Source organism: Melanerpes formicivorus, unplaced genomic scaffold (assembly GCF_026170545.1).
Source record: "Melanerpes formicivorus ecotype bairdi unplaced genomic scaffold, bMelFor1.0.p_v2 SCAF_52, whole genome shotgun sequence".
Lineage (NCBI taxonomy): Eukaryota > Metazoa > Chordata > Aves > Piciformes > Picidae > Melanerpes > Melanerpes formicivorus.
Window position 1 is genome coordinate 1,436,585 of NW_027142404.1, and position 22,063 is coordinate 1,458,647.

Genomic DNA, 22,063 nt, shown 5'->3' on the forward strand with positions numbered 1-22,063 from the left:
CTGACCTCTTCCTGCAGTCACTACCAACTTGCTAGGTGAGCCTGGACATGTGGCAGGGACACAGAAGCTCTAGGAGACTGTTTTCCACCCAATTATTTGTCCTGCCTGGTTCAATCATGCTTCTGGAAACAGTAAGTGCCTTTCTCTATGCTTGCAGTGCCTGTGACAGTGGAGAGCCTGCCTTGGCCACAACAGGCAGGAATCCAGGACATTTACCCAAGCCTACTGTCATTGCCAAAGCTTGTGGTGGTGGAACCCACCCCAGTGAACATCTTCTGTGTGTAAGCTGAGCCTCAGAAGAATTCCAAAGCGAACCAGCTCTCAGCCTGCAGGCAGAACAGCTTGCCTTGCCCAGCACTCAGGCCTGAACACACTTTTTCCTTTATCAGGCCTCCTGTTGTGGCCACAGTACCCGGAAGCACCAAGCAGCAGGAACAGGACTGATGGAGCTGCAGGGTGGTAGGTACAGAGAAGAGCTTCATGTTGCAATAGCCCATCCTCCTTTTGGCCACCCACAGGCAAGCAATACCAAGACTGCAACACAACCAGGAGCAAAAATAAAATACATATAATGAAAGCATCAGATTTATACTCCTGTTCTGAGCACATCTGAGAAGGTGAGCGGAAAAAACCACCAGTAACATGCAATCCCTTCCTGCATAAATGAAGCTCCCTTGAACCTCAAAGCCAGGCACTTGCAGGCCTGGAAGTTTAAGTGGTTGAGCACTTCATTCAGGTGACAGGCAGCCCTTTTTAGTCATCACCATCAGATATCCAGAGAGCTAACTCATAGGCATAAAGCAAATCTACTTAGAGAATAAATGTCTAAATAAATATGAGAGATGGGATGATGATCTTTTAATGCTCCTCTGCAGGGTAAATAAAATTACAGGCTTTTTTTCACTTCAATTTGTTTATCATGGCATGATAAAAAGGCTCAGTATGCCTAGCTCACTAGGCCTTCTCTCATTCCAGGAGTGAGAAGCCGCCCAGCTACGCTGAGCACTAATGACGAGGCAGCAGGGCACCCAAAGCCACAGTACCCATCAGCCAGGCACACAGACAACCCGAGGGTGTACCAGCTGCCCATCTGAAGTTCATTGGGCACATGAAGAGGCAATTTCTGCATCAGAATCTAGAGAAAATGGGAGCAGGCTGGAGGAGCATCAACTTGCACGACGAACTCGCCATATTTAAGCCTAAGAGAGACAAAGAACCTTTCTTTCAATTATCCCCCATCTGCCACCTTCATTTGGCCATTACACCCATTTTTAAAGTGATAAATCAAGGGATGCTGCCAAGCTAATGAATGCTGAGTTATCAGCATAAATATGCCAACATTTATTTATTTATTTGCCTCTGCTAGAACATGTTCTCCTCTCCTTGCTTTTCTAGTTTAATGACTGCAATTTATCATACTAACTAGACTTCCAGTTTGCTGGGGTTTGTTTCAAGATCTGCTTTTTTGCTGAGACATCTGTGAGAGGGGCAAGAAAAGCAATAAAACTAATTAAAAAGTATCATAGTATCATAGAATCAGTCAGGGTTGGAAGGGACCACAAGGATCATCTAGTTCCAACCCCCCTGCCATGGGCAGGGACACCCCACACTACATCAGCCTGGCCACAGCCTCAGCCAGCCTGGGCTTAAACACCTCCAGGGACAGGGCCTCAACCACCTCCCTGGACAACCCATTCCAGGGCTTCACCACTCTCATGGTGAAGAAGTGAGAGTAGCTGCCACCCCAAAGTACAAGTAACCAAACCACCTCCGTTTACTACACAAGACTCCTCTTCTTTCCTGATTCCAATGCCCCCTTTCCACCAACAATTCACTTTGCTGATGGAAGCTTTCCACAAGGAACATAACTCATCGAATTGCCACATAATTTGCGTTCCCTGCCCACCAACAGGAAGCATAAAGAGGAAGAAAAGCTGAAGCAGATGAACCATCAGCAGATGAATTCCAGCCATGCACCATGGCCCAGTCAGGGGCTTCGGGGGGCACTAGAAATCCCAGCAATGCCTGAATCCCTGCATGGATCCTGCTCCCACAGGAGGTATCTATCTGCTGCCTAACGCGGTGTGAAATGTTCATCCAGCTGCACCAAGGCTGTATCTGTTTCAGAGCCCAGGCATATGTGTTTTCCCCACCTGCCACAACTGTGAAATGTATAGATAGCATTTACTTCCTAGGCATTTGTCGCTCAAATTAACAGGCAACCTGTTAGTCTGTCTGCAATTAGCACCCTAGACTTTGCTCCAGACATAGCTGGTAGCTGAGATTTGCTCACAGCTCTCTCAGCAGCCCGGTGGAGCCTCTGAGTAATACAGGTCAATGTATAGAGTGGAAATCCTCTGAAATCCCCAACAAATTTAACATGAAGCAAAGCTAAGCAGGCTGCTGAAGAATCTGCCTCTGTTAGCCCCTGGAATGGCAAGCTGCCATTTGTGCAGACTGAAGCGGAGCGTGAGGGCCGAGCGTAACACAACCTGCTGAGCTGGGTCTGGCCGCTCGCTTCCTGCTGCCGGATGCAAGCCCCGCTGCTGCTGCTCACTCCGTGCTGCTGGGAGCATTCCAGCTGCATACAGAAACACACCCTGAGACCCCACAGCAGCACTCTCTGTGCGAGCATGCAAGACACGCCACAGGACAGCAGCAGTGTAAACCATCCTCTGTGCCATGGCAACCACACTGCCACAGGCTGCCTTTCCTGGGGTGGGCCTCACACCTACCTACCGCTTTCTTCCATGCTGCAGACACATCACCTGCAGCATCCTCATACGCCTCCATAAGTACACTGCATCAATCATCTACTGCGACACTTCCTCAAGCATCATCAGTTTTGGAACATTAAATTGTGGTGGGCTTAAATTCTTGTAATTCAGCACTCACCTGTGTGGCTGCTAGCACTTTCACAGACAGCCACAAGGAGATGTCCCTTCAGAAACCCCGAAGCATAATGATTACTCAAAAGCTCACACAAGAACGGGTGAGAGAGCGTACAACCCGGGTACCACAGTGGGCAGACAGCCTTCATCTATCACAGACTTTCTCCTGGATGCTGGAGATTCAGTCAGGCTCCTAACTCCAGTCCTGTACATACAGAGGGTTTTATGCTTCTTGAGCAATCACTTTTTTTTCCCTTAAATGCTCCACAAGCACTGCCCGAGTTCTTCCCTTGCTTAGCCTATCAGTCAGTCCATGCACAGCACTTTACTAAGATTAGCCTCTCCAAGCCTTCAGTGCTTATCTCCATGACTTTTCTAAACCCTACCTTAACTGCTCTGTAGGCAACACAGGGGATAGAGACCTGTGTGGGGCCCCCCTTCTGCACAGTGACACGGCTTTTTCCCTCGAGCCCTGGATCAGTCTAAACGATGTGCACTCAGAGCATCTGCCACAGCAACGGCACTGATGTTCTTCTCTGCACTTCTCTGACATTTTATTGTCCTCTTATATTGCAGTGGAGCCGGTGGGAAAGAGACCTGTGCTTCTCCAGCCTAGCACCAGTAGCTACTGCCCTGAACACAAAGCTGTAAGGAAAGAAGCAGGCTGCTTACCCGCAGGAAGGAGAGGTCCCTGTTGTGCTCGATGCTGGTGATTTCCAGGTTGCCCATAACTACCTCGCAGTTCTCATAGTACTTGCGCAGAGCCCGGTACTGCTGCTCGAGGTCAGAGAGGGAGCTCAGCTTGTTCTCGGTGCCAGCACACACTGCAAGAAACCACAGGACAGACAGGATGAGTGTGGAAGAGTGGCACAGGAGAAGAGAAGGAAATAAAGCTAGGATGCAAGGACACAGGTAATGGTAACACAAATCCTGAGCGATTCACGAGATTGAGGCCTCCACAAAACCCCAGCAGAGGTGACCCAAATAGGAAGGTACAAATATGGTCCATAACCATCCCAGCAGTTTAACTGCACCTCACCAACTGGGATGAAGCACTGGCATTTACCAGTCTGCAAAGGCAGAGAAGCTGAACGTGCAGAAATGCAGGGGAAATGCAAAACTAGTTGAGTGCAGCATCTGCAGGGCCAAACCCAGGACTCAGAGAGGGCCCTACAGGTTTTGCTAATGACAGAAACGCTGAGGAGAGGTGCCAATGGCATACTGAGGAACATAAGGCTGCAGAAAGCTGTGTATCCAAGCTGACCTGGGGAATCCCATATTTTCCTTACTCACCTATGCTCAGAAAGGTCTGTTGGGCAGGCCAAGAACAACCTGACCAGATGGCTCATACCCAACACTGTGTTTCCCATCACTTCCCTGAAGACCCCAGCTCTTCATGCAATTAAACAGGAAAAAGAGAATAGCAAAAGCCATGCTGCCTTTCCACAAGTCACCACAGAATGGACAGTCAGATAAGTTAGAAAACAGCATCCTAAGTTAGTTTTCAGGAGATGCCCTATAATACTATACCACTCTGCTCTATGTTTTACAGTCCATTTCAAAGCCAGTGCAGACTCACAGCTGAGGCTATCAGCCTGCTGTACACTGAGCAAACCCAAAACCAAATGCAGGGAAGAAACACAGCAATGATGTTTTATGGCAGCAGCTTTTCACCCAGCCTGACAGGACAGCACTGCTACACAAATGGTCAAACGTGGGCTGGGCTTTTTTGGAGGGGTAGGGGTGTGTGTGTGCACTCACTTGTCCACTTTATCAGCAGCTCGTGGGTTGCTCTTATCTGCAAATAAATGAATCTGAATCATAGAATTACAGTATCACCAAGGTTGGAAAAGACCTCAAAGATCATCAAGTCTAACCCAGCACCCAACACCTCATGACTACTAAACCATGGCACCAAGTGCCACATCCAATCCCCTCTTGAACACCTCCAGGAATGGGGACTCCAACACCTCCCTGAGCAGCACATTCCAATGGCTAACAACTCTCTCAGTGAAGAACTTTCTCCTCACCTCCAGCCTAAACTTCCCCTGGTGCAGCTTGAGACTGTGTCCCCTTGTTCTGGTGTTGGTTGCCTGGGAGAAGAGACCAACCCCCACCTGGCTACAACCTCCTTCAGGTAGTTGTACAGAGCAATAAGGTCTCCCCTGAGCCAGTCTCCAGTCTAAACAACCCCAGATACTCTCTTCATCCCTCTGCCCATCAAGCAGGTGAACACCATCATGACCATCTTTGGTTTCACCTCGACCAGGGCTTCTGGGAGAGCATAAACTCTGGCACCAGTCCTTCTTGCCATGGACACAGCATACTTTGCATTCTCGTGTTTGTCATCTTCTGATAGGTGACCTGTCTTCACCAGGTCATAGTTGATACAGCCAGGCTGGATAGCATCAATTAAATCCACAACTGCCAAGCTTGTGCTGATGGCCTTGTCCTTGACATTCTGGATGGAGGTGGACTTGCCAGCTTCTTTCAGGGTCTGGTTCACCCAACTGACTATAATGTCATCATTTGCTTTCTGACCATATCTCCAAACTCTGGGAAGGGGCAGTCTATTACACAAAACATGTGCCAGACACGAGCAGCATCTCTGGAGCCATTCCCACTCCTGGAGATCAATACAAACAAAACTCTCCACGACTGGAGGCATAATCAGTAAAATTACCTACAATAAGCTCTTTTGAATGATGTAGGTCCTATTTTTTTACATACCAAAAGTAATTAGCTTTCTGAGAACCACTATTACTGACTGTTTACTTACTACACCTCCTGCCTTTTGTATTGTAATAGAAATGGGAACAGTTCTCATCTCTGTTCTCTACGCTGCAGAGCAATCTGCTCTTGTGCCAGGGTGATTGGAGCTTCAAGCAGCCTCTTGGCAAAGGGTTTCGGGTGGCAGCCAAAAACCCACCAGCTGCTCAAGGTTTTCTCCCAAGGAAGCACCCTCTGCCCTAAAAATGGCAGCAAAAATCTGTTCTTCCTGATCTGTAACTCCCCAACGGGAAGAGATAGCAGGGGCTGGTTTCACGGTGAGCCATTCAGAGGATGGTTTGATCAGATTACTTTCAGGGATTGTGTTTCCAGTGGCGAAAGAGCACAAACCAAAGCTGAGCAGGGACTTCATAGGACTGAAAGTTGCAAATACACATTTGTTCTAGTTACCAAAGGAAATGCTCTAAGGGATTTCATTATTGTTATTATTATTTTATTCCCTTCTATGCTGGGGTAAAAGTATAATTTCCAAGTCCTTGTTAAGTTGAAACTTAACAAACTTGGAATATTCAGTATTCAGTATTACTAAGGTTGGAAGAGACCTCAAAGATCATCAAGTCCAACCTGTCACCACAGACATCATGACTAGAGTAGGGAGGACACTACTGCCCACTGCAGGCTTGAACTCACAACCTTCCCATTAAGGGTCTCATGTGCTACCAACTGAGCCACTCCAAATATTTGACATATATTCATTAGACTGTATTGCAACCCCTCCCAGACTGGCTGGGTTTGCTCAGGAGTAGGGAAAAAAACAACTACCACCTCATTTCCAAGCTTCATTTAAAGGACCAACATAAGCAGTTTGATGTTTTTCTTGTGGCACCTCTCATAGAGTAAAGCATACCTAAACTAGATGTTACTTTTAATATCTGTAATAGTCATCTGGGGGGATTCCCAAGATGGAAAGACATGGTCCCACTGGGATTTGACATAAGTCTTCTGGACTGGGAACTCTTGGAAGAATCAGGCACTGCTGGTAGGGGATGGCACATCTTGCTTTTTGAAATACAAAGCCCTGCTGAGACCCCATCTGGAGTACTGGGTCCAGTTCTGGAGCCCCTATTATAGGGAAGACCTGGAATGTTTCCAGAGAAGTGCCACAAGGATGATCAGAGGACTGGACCTCCTCTGCTATGGAAACAGACTGAGAGAGTTGGGGTTGTTCAGTCTGGAGAAGAGAAGGATCCAAGGAGACCTTCTTGTGGCCTTCCAGTATCTGCAGGGGGCTACAGGAAAGCTGGGGAGGGACTTTTTAGGGTGTCAGGGAGTGATAGGACTGGGGGTAATGGAGCAAAACTACAAGAGGTTAGATTCAGACTGGATGTCAAAAATAATTTCTTCCCCATGAGGGTGGTGAGACACTGGAACGGGTTGCCCAGGGAGATGGTGGAAGCCCCAGGTTTTTAAGGCCATGATTTTAAGGCCAGGTTGGATGTGGTTTTGGGCAACCTGCTCTAGTGTGAGGTGTCCCTACTCATGGCAGGGGGGTGGGATCTGGATGATCCTTGAGGTCCCTTCCAGCCCTGACAATTCTGTGATTCTATCCTCACATTTAAAGTTTTACTGGGGCTACGGCCACAATCTGCCCTACAAGCAGCTCCACCCTTCTGGGCGCCACGCTCCTGTCCCCGCCAGGAGATGGATGAAGATGTTTGCTACCAATTACAAAATTGGTTTGTTTGCTCCTTCATTAAATGCAGCAGCCTCCATCCAACAAGCCTGACGGTGTTTCCAGCCGAGCAAGTATTGCTCTGTCTTAAGCTCTGGAGGACTAATAAATAATTTCTGTTTCATTTTGCAATCAGTGCTAAGGATCAACACAGATCAGAAAACAATCCCAGCAGCTCAGCTAATAAAGCTACACCGCAGCACGGCTAGTTTATGTTGCACACCCACTAAACGTCTCCCAGCAGCTAATGTAGCCATTTGTTGCTGTAAGGAGGCAGAACACCTGCAGCCTGCTCTTGCAGGAGGATTCAGCGAGGATGAAGCCTGCCCAGATGTCATCCGGGGCTGCAAATTTGCTTGAGTGCAAGTCATTTTGTACAGGCAAACCACTGCAGTCAACACCAGGTTGTGATACTGCTATGGAATTCAATTCTTGCAGATGAACAAAGAAGAAATAATGTTGATACCTTACATCTATCTCAGTAATTGCAAGCATTTAATTTCTGTCTTACAAAAAGAACTATCCTCTGTTACATAAAACATCTCCATGTTCCAGGTTACACCTGGGCCTCTGCAGCCTGCCTGAGGAGACCTCATTGCTCCCTACAGCTCCCTGGAGAGAGGAAGAGGCAGCCTCTGCTCCTTGGCGGCAAGGGACAGGAGCAGAAGAAATGGTTCCAAGCTACACCAGGGGACACTCAGGCTAGATGCTAGGAAATATTTCTTGCCAGAGAGGGCTCTCAGCCATTGGAATGGTCTGCACAGGGCAGTGCTGGAAGTCACCATCCCTGGGGGTGTTCAAGCATCCTTGGAGCCGGTGCTTAGGGACATGGCTTGGTGTTGACCCTGCAGTGCGGGGTCATAGTATGACAGTATCAGTCAGGGTTGGAAGGGACCACAAGGATCATCTAGTTCCAACCCCCCTGCCATGGGCAGGGATACCCCACACTAGATCAGCCTGGCCACAGCCTCATCCAGCCTGGGCTTAAACACCTCCAGGGATGGGGCCTCAACCACCTCCCTGGACAACCCATTCCAGGGCTTCCCCACGCTCATGGGGAAGAACTTCCTCCTCACCTCCAGCCTCAATCTCCCCACCTCCAGCTTCATTCCATTCCCCCTAGTCCTAGCACTGCCTGAGATCCTGAGAAGTCCCTCCCCAGACATCTTGTAGCCCCCTTCAGATCCTGGAAGGCCACAATGAGGTCACCTCGGAGCCTTCTCTTCTCCAGACTGAACAGCCCCAACTCCTTCAGTCTGTCCTCATAGGAGAGGTGCTCCAGCCCTCTGATCATCCTCCTGGCCCTTCTCTGGACACCTTCCAGCACCTCCACATCCCTCTTGGAATAGGGGCTCCAGAACTGGAGGCAGTACTCCAGGTGGGGTCTCAGCAGAGCTGAGCAGAGGGGGAGAATCACCTCCCCTGCCCTGCTGGCCACACTTCTCCTGATGCAGCCCAGGATCTGATTGGCTGAATGAGCTTGGAGGTCTTTAACAACTGGATGTATTCTCTGATATTTGGCAAAAGATTTGTGCAGCCTGGCTCCTCCCAACTCACTCTGCCACAGAATTTGGGAAACCTGGCAAAGTCACTGCCCAGAGACAATCCTCTCAGCCACCGCATGGATTGACTTGGCTTTCACATATCTGTGCTGTCCTGACAGGTCAACTCCCCTCAACAACAACCCAGACATAAAAATAAGTTTAAATAAATAAGCAAGAAAGGTTACCTGGAACCAAGCTGCATACTAAAAATGAGACTATCCCACATCAAATGGGGGGTGCAGCAGTGCAAATTTCTTTGCCAGTGGTACCCAGCCAGCAATGCATCCACTGCAGAAACATCTCTATGTGGGAGAGAACTGCAATCCCAAATCCAGTGTGGGAGCAACCATGGATCATTAATAATCCATTATTATAAAAAGCTACTAATATCTCTTAACTAATTTACAGAACAGTTTGTTGTTAGTTTAGTTTTGTTTTCCTGAACATACACTCCTGATGCACTTAATGATCATGAAAACATGAAAGAAGAAACCATGGAAGTATTTAAGGGAAGCAAATTGAATGAATCACCCTTTGCAGAAGCATAGAGCCGGGACAGTATCCACATTCTTTACAGAGAGTCCTTTAAGACAGAGGGTGGGGTTTTTAATGGAAAATGCAAATAACAGGATAAAAGTCATTCCTGCCATGAGGGAGAAGGGCTGGTGCCAGGTACAACTGCAAAGAATAGAATAGAATAGAATAGAATAGAATAGAATAGAATAGAATAGAATAGAATAGAATAGACCAGACCAGGTTGGAAGAGACCTTCAAGATCATCGTGTCCAACCTATCATCCAACACCACCTAATCAACTAAACCATGGCACCAAGCACCCTATCAAGTCTCCTCCTGAACACCTCCAATGATGGTGACTCCACCACCTCCCCAGGCAGCCCATTCCAATGGGCAATCACTCTCTCTGTGGAGAACTTTTTTCCTAACCTCCAGCCTAAACCTCCCCTGGCGCAACCTAAGACTGTGTCCTCTTGTTCTGGTGCTGGCTGCCTCAGAGAAGAGACCAACCTCTGCCTGTCTACAACCTCCCTTCAGGTAGTTGTAGACATCAGTAAGGTCACCCCTGAGTCTCTCCTTCTCCAGGCTGAGCAATCCCAGCTCCCTCAGCCTCTCCTCACAGGGCTGTGTTCCAAACCCCTCACCAACTTCGTTGCCCTTCCCTGGATACCTTCCAGCAAGTCAACCTCCTTCCTAAACTGAGGAGCCCAGAACTGGACACAGGACTCAAGGTGTGGCCTAACCAGTGCAGTGTACAGGGGCACAATGACCTCCCTGCTTCTGCTGGCCACACTGTTCCTGATGCAGGCCAGGATGTCATTGGCCCTATTGGCTTCCTGGGCACACTGCAGGCTCATGTTCAGCCTACCATCGACCAGTACTCCTAGGTTCCTCTCTGCCTGGCCACTCTCCAGCCACTCTGACCCCAGCCTGTAGCACTTCATGGGGTTGTTGTGGCCAATGTGCAGAACCCATCACTTAGATGTGTCCAATCTCCTGCCCTTGGACTCTGCCCATCTGTCCAGCCTGTCGAGGTCCCTCTGCAGAGCCTCTCCACCCTCCAGCAGATCAACTCCTGCCCCCAGCTTGGTGTCATCTGCAAATTTACTGATGATGGACTCAATGGTGCTCATGCTTGCCCACACACACACCAGGGAGCCAAGCCTGGGAAGGGCACATGCCAGGAAGCAGGCTATGAACTGCTAGTTAACACTACGTTTTATTTCTCCATTGTGAGCCACAATTCTCAGCTGCTCCAGGGCAAAAATAATTGTTTCGGGTCTGATGTTTTCCAAAACACTCAAGCACAAAAGTAACTGTGTGAGGTGAGATCCGGGCAGGGCTGCAGAGGACCCCCAGTCTCCCTGCCTCCAAGCTTGGCACAGAGCACAAACATCTCACCCTCCTGCGCATTTCCTGAACCAGCAACAGGCATCAACGGGCTGGAGCAGCTCTTTAAAACTTGGTGCCAAAAGAATGCACATTTTCAGGGATGCTCCAGATGTATATCGGCATAAACATGAGCATGTCAGGCCCTGTAAACCCACCATAATCTTTCTTTCACAAGCTCTCTTCAAAGCACTATTCTGTACATGAATAGTCACCATATTTTATAAAGCTCCAGAAACCAGTGAGCAGCAGGAAAATACAGACTGTGTCTTAAAAGTAGTCCCTGCAGCAGAACCTTTCCTGGTTAATAAACAAATACGAATTTCTCTGCCTCTAACAGAGGTCCAAAAAGCAGTAGTTTAAGATATGCCTCCTCAAGCCTGCAGCTTCTTCACTCTCCATCACCTCAGAGCACCTACACTCCTGACTTGCTGGGGAAGTTTTAGAGGCATCTCAGTGAGGGAAACCCTTCACTGCCCTTTCAGAGCGCACCCAGGACATACCCTTATGTATTTCTCAACAGAAACCCCCCGTGAGGTGTCTGCTGGCATCCTCTAGCATGTTACCAGCACAATGTGCAGCTATCAGACAACTCTCCACCAACAGGCACCGAGCCATTCCCTCTATTTCCATACACTGGCAACAAACCTCTCAGAGTGTGCTCACGTGCATGCCTTCACGGACCCCCACCACAAACGTTCCCCCAGGCTGAAGGGTGTGAAGCTTTCCGTCCAGGAAGCCCCAGACTGGCAGTGACAGTGAGCACTCAGGCTGCCATCCTGTAGCCACTTCCCTTCTACACACCAAACCTGGGTGATGTTGGGTGGGCCCTGGGGCAGAGCTCTGCCTGTCCCTCACAGCAGTGGCTATCAGGCATTACTGACACAACTACAGCTGCCTACTTATTACCAAGCTACTTAAAGCATCAGGGAAGAGCCTCAGCTCCTAATGACCCCAATTACAGCTGTAATAATTGTCTTTATTGAACTGAATTTATGTTTTTCATCAATATTCATGCACATGACTTGGAAATTGATTTTCCATTGACTTTCTTTTTGGGTTTTTTTTTTCATAACAAAGCCAAATGATTTGGATGCTCACTCAAAGGTAGCAAATAATGGAGACATTTTAAAATGTCCCTATAGCTTCTGCTTTTTAGGCTATTATTTTGCTCTGCTCTGCTCTGCTGATGATAAATCTATACATTAAATTAAGAAATCACATTTGACTCAATCTAGTGCTGTGTCTGGTAATGCTAATGGATTTTATAATCCTTCCTGCTCAACAGATGAGCTAACTTTTGAAAGGAGGTCAACTTGTTTCACTTCTTTTTCGACCTCTCCCCAGGCTTGCCGAAGTTTGGGAGAGTGAATCCCATTACCTCCAGCATGGGCATCCCCCACCTCAAATACCAGGGTCCAACTCCTCTCCCAAAGGACATTCAGACAAACAGCAATGAAGCATCTTCATTGCCAGCTCCAAAGAAGTTTTCTCAAGCACGGGGATATATCCTTTGGCAGAATAGAACAGAATAGAACAGAACAGAACAGAACAGAACAGAACAGAACAGAATAGAATAGAATAGAATAGAATAGAATAGAATAGAATAGAATAGAATAGAATAGAATAGAATAGAATAGGTTGGAAGACACACCCAAGATCATCGTGTCCAACCTATCAACCAATCCAACACCACCTAAACAACTAGCCCATGGCACCAAGCACCCCATCAAGTCTCCTCCTGAACACCTCCAGTGATGGTGACTCCACCACCTCCCCAGGCAGCCCATTCCAATGGGCAATCACTCTCTCTGTGTAAAACTTCTTCCTAACCTCCAGCCTAAACCTCCCCTGGTGCAGCCTGAGACTGTGTCCTCTTGTTCTGGTGCTGGTTGCCTGGGAGAAGAGACCAACATCCACCTGTCTACAACCTCCCTTCAGGGAGTTGTAGAGAGCAATGAGGTCACCCCTGAGTCTCCTCTTCTCCAGGCTAATCAACCCCAGCTCCCTCAGCCTCTCCTCACAGGGCTGTGTTCCAAACCCCTCACCAACTTCGTTGACCTTCTCTGGACACCTTCCAGCAACTCAACCTCCTTCCTAAACTGAGGAGCCCAGAACTGGACACAGAACTCAAGGTGTGGCCTAACCAGTGCAGTGTACAGGGGCACAATGACCTCCCTGCTCCTGCTGGCCACACTGTTCCTGATGCAGGCCAGGATGCCATTGGCCCTCTTGGCTGCCTGGGCACACTGCAGGCTCATGTTCAGCCTACCATCGACCAGCACCCCCAGGTCCCTCTCTGCCTGGCTGCTCTCAGCCACTCTGACCCCAGCCTGTAGCACTGCCTGGGGTTGCTGTGGCCAATGTGCAGAACCTGGCACTTGGATGTGTTCAATCTCCTGCCCTTGGACTCTGTCCATCTGTCCAGCCTGTCGTGGTCCCTCTGCAGAGCCTCTCCACCCTCCAGCAGATCAACTCCTGCCCCCAGCTTGGTGTTGTCCACAAACTGTTTATTATTATCTTTGCTCTTTAAGCCTGTGCCTGAACACAGTACAACCTCCCTTTGTCGATCGGGTTTCCCAGGGGGCTAAAACCACAAGAGGGGACTTAAACTCTTGAAGTGGCTGGTTTCAGGAGCAAGTTTATGAAAAGAGAATCACACATTCCTTCATCCTAGGCAGGATAAGCCCAACAACAGTCAGCATCTCCTTCTAATACATTCTTTTCCCCTATTTCCCACTTATTTGCTTAATTAGCTGTGTTTTTACAGACAGCACCATCATCAGGATTTCTTGAAAGGCAGCTAACCTAACCTTATTAGTTTACTAATAATTGCAAACACTCGTGGCAATTTGTTAAGGTCCCCAGATGGGGGGAAATACTCAAGCCCCTGAAGGAACAGCTAATTGCCAGCAATGCCGCAGCAGTCCCTGTTCATTTCATTACGCTCCACGTTCTCAGCAACCGCCTGGGCACCCTGGCATGTGTGCACACAGGAGAAGGGGTAAACACACTTTTAATCCCTTCATTATTATTTTACAGCTCTCCTTGAATGACCTGCACAAGTCCTGAATTTTCTTGCAATTAGGCACGTCCTAATGAAGGGAAGGACCATCTGCACTTGCACTCTTGCAGATGTCTCCTGAGAGAAGGCGAAACTCTCCTGGAGGTCACCAGCCCTCCTCCTGTAAACCCGGTGGTCTCTGAGAGTGTTTTAAAATCAGAAGCTTGCCCCTTCCATGTGAGAGAATGTAATGAAGGAGAGAACAATTTTATTTGTACTCCTAATTAAAAGCTCAGGTGGCACAAGTGTTTTCTTTCCATGAGGCCTACTCTACCCTGGAAAATGATCATCCCATTTGAATCCAGTTGCGTGCAATCACCTCACCTGCCATGAACCCCTGGACAGCCACACGGCCATGAGAGAAGCTGAGCATTGCCACCCAGCTGCCATCAGGGTGTCATCAGGATGAGGTGACATAATAGAGGCTGGCCCACAGTGGCTGTGAGCCACAATATCATCCCTTCTACTTGCACACAAACAGCCCAGAAACACAAGCCTACAAGAGCTATTATTTACTGTGATTTCCAAGTTAAGCTCTCCACAACCACTAAGAGAAGTAAGGCAAAAGAATTAACTGAAACTTTCATCCAGACTTTAGCCTGCAGTGCTAAAAGGACACTTTCATAATATTTGTGTGGAGAAGAGGTCCCTGGGTCGATAGCATCAGGGACAATAAGCATTGATGCCCTAATATCTGCTTACTAAACTCCCAAATATCCTTTCCTATGCCACTGGAACAGCTTCCCAGCACTTCCAGAGAAGTCACTGAGGTGGTTCCATCTCCATAAAGGCTGATCAGGTGTCACCTACAAAAGGAAGTTTCTCCCAGTGTTACAAACAGGAACACAAGCAGACACAGGAAAGACTGACAGTGATTGTGACTTCATCAAGAAGGACTAGCTACATGCCCTAACACTTTCTGGAGCTGGTGGCACCTTCTCCTTGCACTGAGCTCTCCAAGATCTGTCTGGTGGGTGCAGCACTCCTGTTCACACCAACCAAAACAAATGGCATCAAAACACTGCTTAGAGTTATACTGCAGCACTCAGAGGATAATTGCCTGTGCCAAACATGGCAAGCCACTGTCATCTGCTTGCTCTATGCCAGTATTTCCAGCATCATTTCTCTTCCAGTTTCATCACATATCTTTGTGTGATATAACTGGAAAGGACAAAATGGGGAAAATGTACTGTAGGGTAGAACCTTTGTCAGTGGTTCGTCCTCTCCAGGCCTTTGTACCAGATTATTTTCTCCAGGTACTTCCTGTTCCCCTTTTCTCCCTCCTCTTCACAGACACACTTTCTTTCCTCATTTCATTCTATTTTGAGGGTAAATAGTTGCTTCTTAACTATAATGTAGGTACTGGACTTGACAAGCAATTAAAGCAAACAATTTCCACTCAGCTAACTTTGCCAAATTAGTCATCTGCCATCTGCTCTATCATCTGGTTCTCCTTGAGGTCTTGCTGTGAGTTTGGAGGCATTCACTCTAACAAGGAGGCAGCCTCCAAGCTGGCAAGGAACCCAAAGGACAGAGGTGACACGTGCTGCTCACCACACCACTGCTATGGGGCCAGCTCCAAGGAGGTGCTTGCTGGATCCAGTGGTCAAACTGGCAAATTACCAGCACACAAGTGGTGACAGAGAAGCAGCTAAAATTAAATACTCCTTCCATGGCCACTTCTACAGCTTGGTAGATTAGGAGCAGTGTGGGATTTTCTTACAGGATGTAGGATGCAAAGTTCCCAAGGACATAAACAACCTAAACAAGAGATTATTTAGGAATCATTTAAGAGCTTAGCTTAGGAACAGCAAGGTCTCATTTTGAGACAGTGAAAAGGTTTTCAAATAGCTCTGAAACACAATGCTGGTCTCCTCTGTGCTCTGATTTCTGAGCACTGGCAGGATCTTTCTTTTACCAAGTTCCCAGTTTGGGCTTCACACTGGGTCTCCCAATATGACCAAGAGCATCACCAGCACCCCTTTTCCAAATGACTCAGGAAATTCAATAGCGCTTCAGAGTGCAGGTTAGTCCACGCAAATGCTCTCAACAATCCCATGGAAGAATCACTCTCCCTGTTATTGGTGAAGACAATAGACAGACTGTCTATTTGTCTTACTGGCCTCCACTTTGGCCACTTCTGTGCAGTAACTAAAGTAAGCTGGTGAATCAAACTCTTTAGGCCAAGAACTACAATCTCTCCCTACAGTACCAAAGTACAGACCATTACTAATGCTTTCTAAGATTTGTAAGATACAGATAAAGGATTGTGAGTGATATAAGGCCACATTCTCTTGAGCAGCAAAGCTCCAAGCTGAGGACCTAATAGTTTGCAAATACTCCTCTACTTGCTTTCCAAACCCCACCCTTCCCAGGTCTCACTCCAGCACAGCAGCAATGGCTTATTTAACTTCTTTCTCTCCATTACTGCACCATAGAGAGCCATGGCTCCCTAGCAGTGCTGGGAAAAGGAGCAGCAGGAATATGATGTAGCACAAACCGTAAGTACCAGGTGAACCATGAATGGGGGAGAGAGCAGGGCAGGCAGAGCGGAGTCAGGCACTTGGACTGGCTTTTTGTATCTGTGCCTTCAACACTAATCAATTTAGTGAGGGATGACAGGAGCAGCTGCTGCAAGGTTGCCCCAAAATAATTTTCCAGCTCACAAGCCAGGCTGCTCTGCTTGGGACATGAAGGGCTCCTTCCCCTCCTGCAGGGGTCTCCTGGAGGCCCACGGGTGTTCAGCTTGCACAGAGCATTGCCACGGTGCTGTGAAGGTGGCTGTCTTCCCCAGCAGCTCTTGCCTCTCCTCTGGGACTCATGCGGCTCCATGGCAGCCAGGGCCCTTCACTTGCCTGCCTTCCTTTCTTTTCTTCTCCTTCCCCAGAGGGGCTCTGAATACCGCAGGCATTCACTCAACTTAAATGCATTTTAATTAACATTGTACAAACACAGCGAGCTTGTGCATGCACAAGGGAGCACATTCATTCAGCTTCTGCCTGATTCTCAGCCTGAGAAATCCAGCGGGAGCCCTGGCAGCCACTGCGATGGGAGTGGGACTGCGGTCCTCACTGCCTCCACAACATTTAAAATGCATTTGGCAAGCTGCACGTGAGCCCTCAGATCCCACTTACTAGCATTTAAGCACTGTTTATGCAAAAGGTGCAACTCAGACAGGGTAGGTGGGACAGGTGCTTTCAGATCCGCCAGTGTAACCACAATTAATTAGTCACCACTGAAGCTCGCAGCAACTGCTGCGCTGTTACAGGGTAAGCACAAGCCACTCACCACCTAAAAAAGGTATTTCCCCCAGAGCTCCCACACAATTGTTTTCTTGCTTTACATTAGCAATTATCAGATAATCCAAATACCACCTAATAAAATTATCAAAATAAGCATGGCATTTAAACCCAAAGCAACGGACTGCTTTGGAGAGAATGACCTTCTCAAATCCCAGCAGCCCTGCAAGACAGAACTGCAGAGGGGCTTCAACACACAGTCCCTAGGAAAAACATTTGAGAAACAAACAAAATCACCATCTCCCAGGAGCACCTCAGCTGGCCATGCCAGCAAGGCTTGGGTGCCCCCATCAACCAGGCAAGAGGAAAGCCAACGTTTCAGAGCTGCCTTGCCCAAGTGCTTCATTCAAGGTGACTGTGCGATGCAGGGGAATGTGATTACAGCACCTACCCTGTTCTAGGCAATATGCAGAAGTCTATTAAGATGAAACTGCATGTAGTGTATTTTTCATTGATGAAAATAACAGGCTCTCAAGCAACACGATAACCTTGTCAAGCAGGCAGGAGAATTCAGCTCATGGAAGACAGCTGAAATGACAATTATCTAAACTTGGAATTACTGCAGGGGAATGGTGTTGCAGTTGCTGAGCGAGGTAGGGGTTGCACTGAGGCTGGCTGAGCCCAGGGGTGGAACACCGCGCTTTGTCTGGCCCACAACCTGGGGGCTGTGGTGGCCGTATACATTATGGTCACCAAGGCACAGCCATATACATTGTGGTCACCAAGGCAAAGAATCAGTCTAAAGTGCTTTCTTACACAAGACTCCGTAAACCAATGGTTGTATTTTCTGATTTGCCCACAGTTCCCCTTAGCAATCAAATCCATACATTATTAAACCAAGTGCTTTCAGGTGTCAGTCTGTTGGTAAGAAAAAGAAATCACAGTATCACCAAGGTTGGAAGAGACCTCAAAGATCATTGAGTCCAACCTGTCACCACAGACCTCAGGACTAGACCATGGCACCAAGTGCCACATCCAATCCCCTCTTGAACACCTCCAGGGATGGGGACTCCACCACCTCCCTGGGCAGCACATCCCAATGACGAATGACTCTCTCTGTGAAGAACTTTCTCCTCACCTCCAGCCTAAACTTCCTCTGATGCAGCTTGAGACTGTGTCCTCTTGCTCTGGTGCTGGTTGCTAGAGAGAAGAGACCAACCCCCCCCGGCTACAACCACCTTTCAGGTAGTTGTAGAGAGCAATGAGGTCACCCCTGAGCCTCCTCTTCTCCAGGCTAAACAATCCCATGTTCAGGAGCTGAAGCCTACACAAGAACATTTTTTACTTCTGTGTGCTATGTATAAAAACATACAGCCTATTCCTAAGCTGGTATCTTCTGCCACAGATGAGCCCTCACACATATTTCATAGACAGAGGTTGGTGCAGGTTGCTGAGCACATAGGGCACTGCTGCTGGGCGTGATCGGGTGGAGGTGCAAGTGAACGCCACACACTCACACCTTCTCAAACCTGCATGTTTTGAATCGAGTCCAGAACTGCAGTTTAAATGAAACATAATACAAATGAAAAGCTAAATAAAAGCCTGAGCACCCAATCAACTCTTCCAGAAGCAGGACTTGCATTTGAATTGGTAACCTCATTGTACCTGAGCAGTACATTGAAGGCAAAGGCCTGCAGTGCTGAAGCTTCTGCCTGTTTTACCTGGGAGGTGAGGACTGAGTGTCTGCATTTGATGAGCTTCTCAGTTTGTCTCACTGATTCTTCAAAACTGACTGAGATCACAGGCTGCCAGGCTCCGCTTTACCCAATTCCTGTTGAACCTTTGTCTGTGCTCCACTTTTCAAGTCAACAATGGCATGCAGGGAGAGTCAAATTGGCAGCAAAATTGCTCCTCAAATGCACCTCCTCTACAGTCAAACATGGCAAAGCAACTTCAAAATCTCTATTTTCCCTTGTTCCACCTATTTCTGCGCTGCACTAACCTAAGGAACATTACTGGCTACTTTTTGTTTCATGTACTTTCAGCAATCATCTCAAAAGGTAGGTTCTAAGTAATTGTGTATTGTGAATTCTTTCTAGATGGGTTTGCTCAAATATACTATCATCACAGTATCATAGAATCAGTCAGGGTTGGAAGGGACCACAAGGATCACCTAGTTCCAACCCCCCTGCCATGGGCAGGGACACCCCACACTACATCAGCCTGGCCAGAGCCTCATCCAGCCTAATATTTCCTGTTTTTTTCCTGTTGGGGTCCTTAAAATGTACTCCATATATGTCTTATGAATGCTTGGGTTTACTCCCATCTCCTTGCCCCAGACACTGCCCTTAAACCTCTGTCCATTGATTGTGACAGTATCAATTGGTAAAGGTCAGTGGAAAGCTTCTCTGACAGCTGAACTCAGAAAGCAATTTTAAAATGAGTTGTTTGTCTTCCTCTGCAAAGCAAAATGCCAACAAAATCAGAAGCCATGGTGGTGATTCCAGTGGCCTGACCAGCAGCTTTGATAGGTTTGGATCCCTGATGGCCACTAACACTCACTGGAGATCTGAGCTTGTTTGAAGGTCGTAGGACATAATACATTAAAAAAAGCATGTTTGTGAGGAGAAAGGTTTATGAAAAGATGAGCATCAATTTGCTCCTCTTCTCAAACCCTCTGCACACCCTGGGTAACAGAGTTCCCAGGGATTACCACACAGTGTATGAAGCCACACAACTTATCTTCATACATGAGTAACGTCTTTTGCACTAAACCCACCACAACCATCTGACTAAGTCAAGAAACAGACTGCATCAACTGATTTTGATGCTTGTACTGAGAGAACAGGTTAATTTGTTTGGGGCTGTGATCAAAAGCTTCTTCCAAAGGCTTCCACCCTTGCCCCCATCACACAGTTATCTGAGTTATCTCAAATTCATAAGCACTGAAATGGGGCTGCACAATTGATGGCACCGTTACACATGGAGAAAAGGTGCCATAAATCAAAGAAAACAGTTACATAAATGAACATAAAAGCACAGGGGAATATCACAAGGCAGCAATAAAGTATCTTCCAAACGGTAAATCCCAGCAGCAGAAGCACCATTAGCTTTGAATTCTCCCCTCAGCAGCAAGAGTGCTTTACGGCTAGAGCACTCAGCGCTGGAGCTCGCCTCCTTCAGCGTCTGCGGCTCGGGCAAGAGTGCATGCCCTCGGGGGGAACGGGGGAGGCAGAAGGAAGCAAAGGCACCAAATGCACATTTCCACACAGATCAGTCAGAGGTAACACCACGGGCCCATAGGGATTTCCCCTGTTGCTAACTCTACCTGGAAGACAGAAGCACATTACATGCACCTATTCCCACACACACAGATATAGGTATGTAAAAGAGAGTTGATTTTTTTGGAGCTTGAGTGACTCTTTCCTTGGCCCCTTTTCACTGAAGGACAGAAATTGTGTGGTGCTGACTGTTCTTCTGCCTGCAAGAGAGATGTCTACCCCAGAGTGGCCATGCAGATCTCATCTTCATGCATCATAGTATCACAGTATCAGTATCACAGTATAACTAAGGTTGGAAGAGGCCCCGAGGATCATGTACTGCAAAGAAAGCTGCTTTAGCAGGAAAGCAATACAGAAGTGGCTCAAACCTTGCCTGCGGAGCACACTGACCAAACCTCCCACAGGGATCATGGAGGGTGTAGGGAATAAAGTATCCTGGGAGGGAGGTGCAAGAGACTCCAGAAGAGTAAGGTTTAACCTTCACTGGGTCAGCCTCTTCCTGACTTTCCAGGCCCCAGCTGAGACCCCAGATACTTGGTCATTTATCCACCACTGCTACCAGCAGAACAAGACATGTAACAGCAAAATGCCAAGGACTGTTGGGATGAAGGAAAGGCAATGTCTTGTATGACACTGGAGCTGCCCCACAAACAGCAGCAGCAGTACCAGGAAAATCTGAGGACACATTAAAGCTTTGGCCGATAGCATACAGAGAGGATGACAGAAGAAAAATCACTCTGAGTGTGGTGCAGAAAACTCCCGCCCCGACCACCCTCATGGTTCTCCAAGGGATTTCTTTCCCATGCTTAATTGCTCCACTGAGCCTTCACATGGTCAAGCAGGGGCAACCACGAGCCTGTGCCCTTGGGCTTATTTCTCACACCTGTGCATTAAGCCATACCTGGAAACCTTTCGGTCTGGAAAATTCCCAAGACTATTCCTGACCTCTTAAGAGGACATTTACATACACCTTAATCCTTCAAGGGGTAACCATGAGCTCACTGCTAAAAAAATATTTTGACACATCAGTGAGATACAATCTGTTTTCTGGTTCTTAACCCAAGGCAAGGGGGACAAAAGGCAAAGACACGACAGATTGCTGGTTGTGGTTTTCAAAGACGCAGGAGACATTCCCACAGACTAAAGGCAGCTTCAACGTTCTTGTCTCTCACAAGATGACAGCGTTTCTGCCTCCAGACCTCTCCACCTGATTCTCTCCTCATAAACACTGAGAAAGGCAGAAAAATGACAGGCACCTAGCTCCTCACCACCATGTGGAAAGCAAAAGGCACATTATTAGTGGCCTCATTAAGAAAAAAAGGCCAAGAAGCAATTTTCCCAATGCAAGATCTCTGCAAGGAGGCTGCTCCCAGGGTTCCTGTTTCATTAATACCTTCCTCTTGCTCCACTCGATGATCTGGTTCAGTGAAGACTGGGAAACGGGAGGGGAGCAGGAGGGGGAGCCTTGGCAGAGGGCACAGGGCACGCAGCATGTGATCCTGGCCAAACCCTATGCCGGGGGCTCTGGCTGCACTTAAGTGATGCAGGATCATGTGTGGCCAGAGAGGCTTGCTGCAGATTTACCCACGGCAAAACGTCCTTGAACCTGCCTGCCTGTGATGGGGACATGGCAAACAAGGCTACTGAAGCTAATTTGATGGTGAGTAACGAGCCTGG

General features: G+C 47.9%; 1 protein-coding gene across 4 annotated transcripts in view; it reads right to left on the bottom strand.

Moving 5' to 3' along the window:
• The window catches only part of ERBB4 (erb-b2 receptor tyrosine kinase 4), a 979,801-nt gene that overhangs the window by 641,036 nt on the left and 316,702 nt on the right, over window positions 1-22,063 (bottom strand). For all 4 annotated transcript variants that reach the window (XM_068160757.1, XM_068160755.1, XM_068160756.1 and 1 more), the window contains exon 2: window positions 3,564-3,715. In XM_068160757.1, the coding sequence (XP_068016858.1) occupies window positions 3,564-3,715 (152 nt within the window). The remainder of the gene's footprint in view (window positions 1-3,563; window positions 3,716-22,063) is intronic.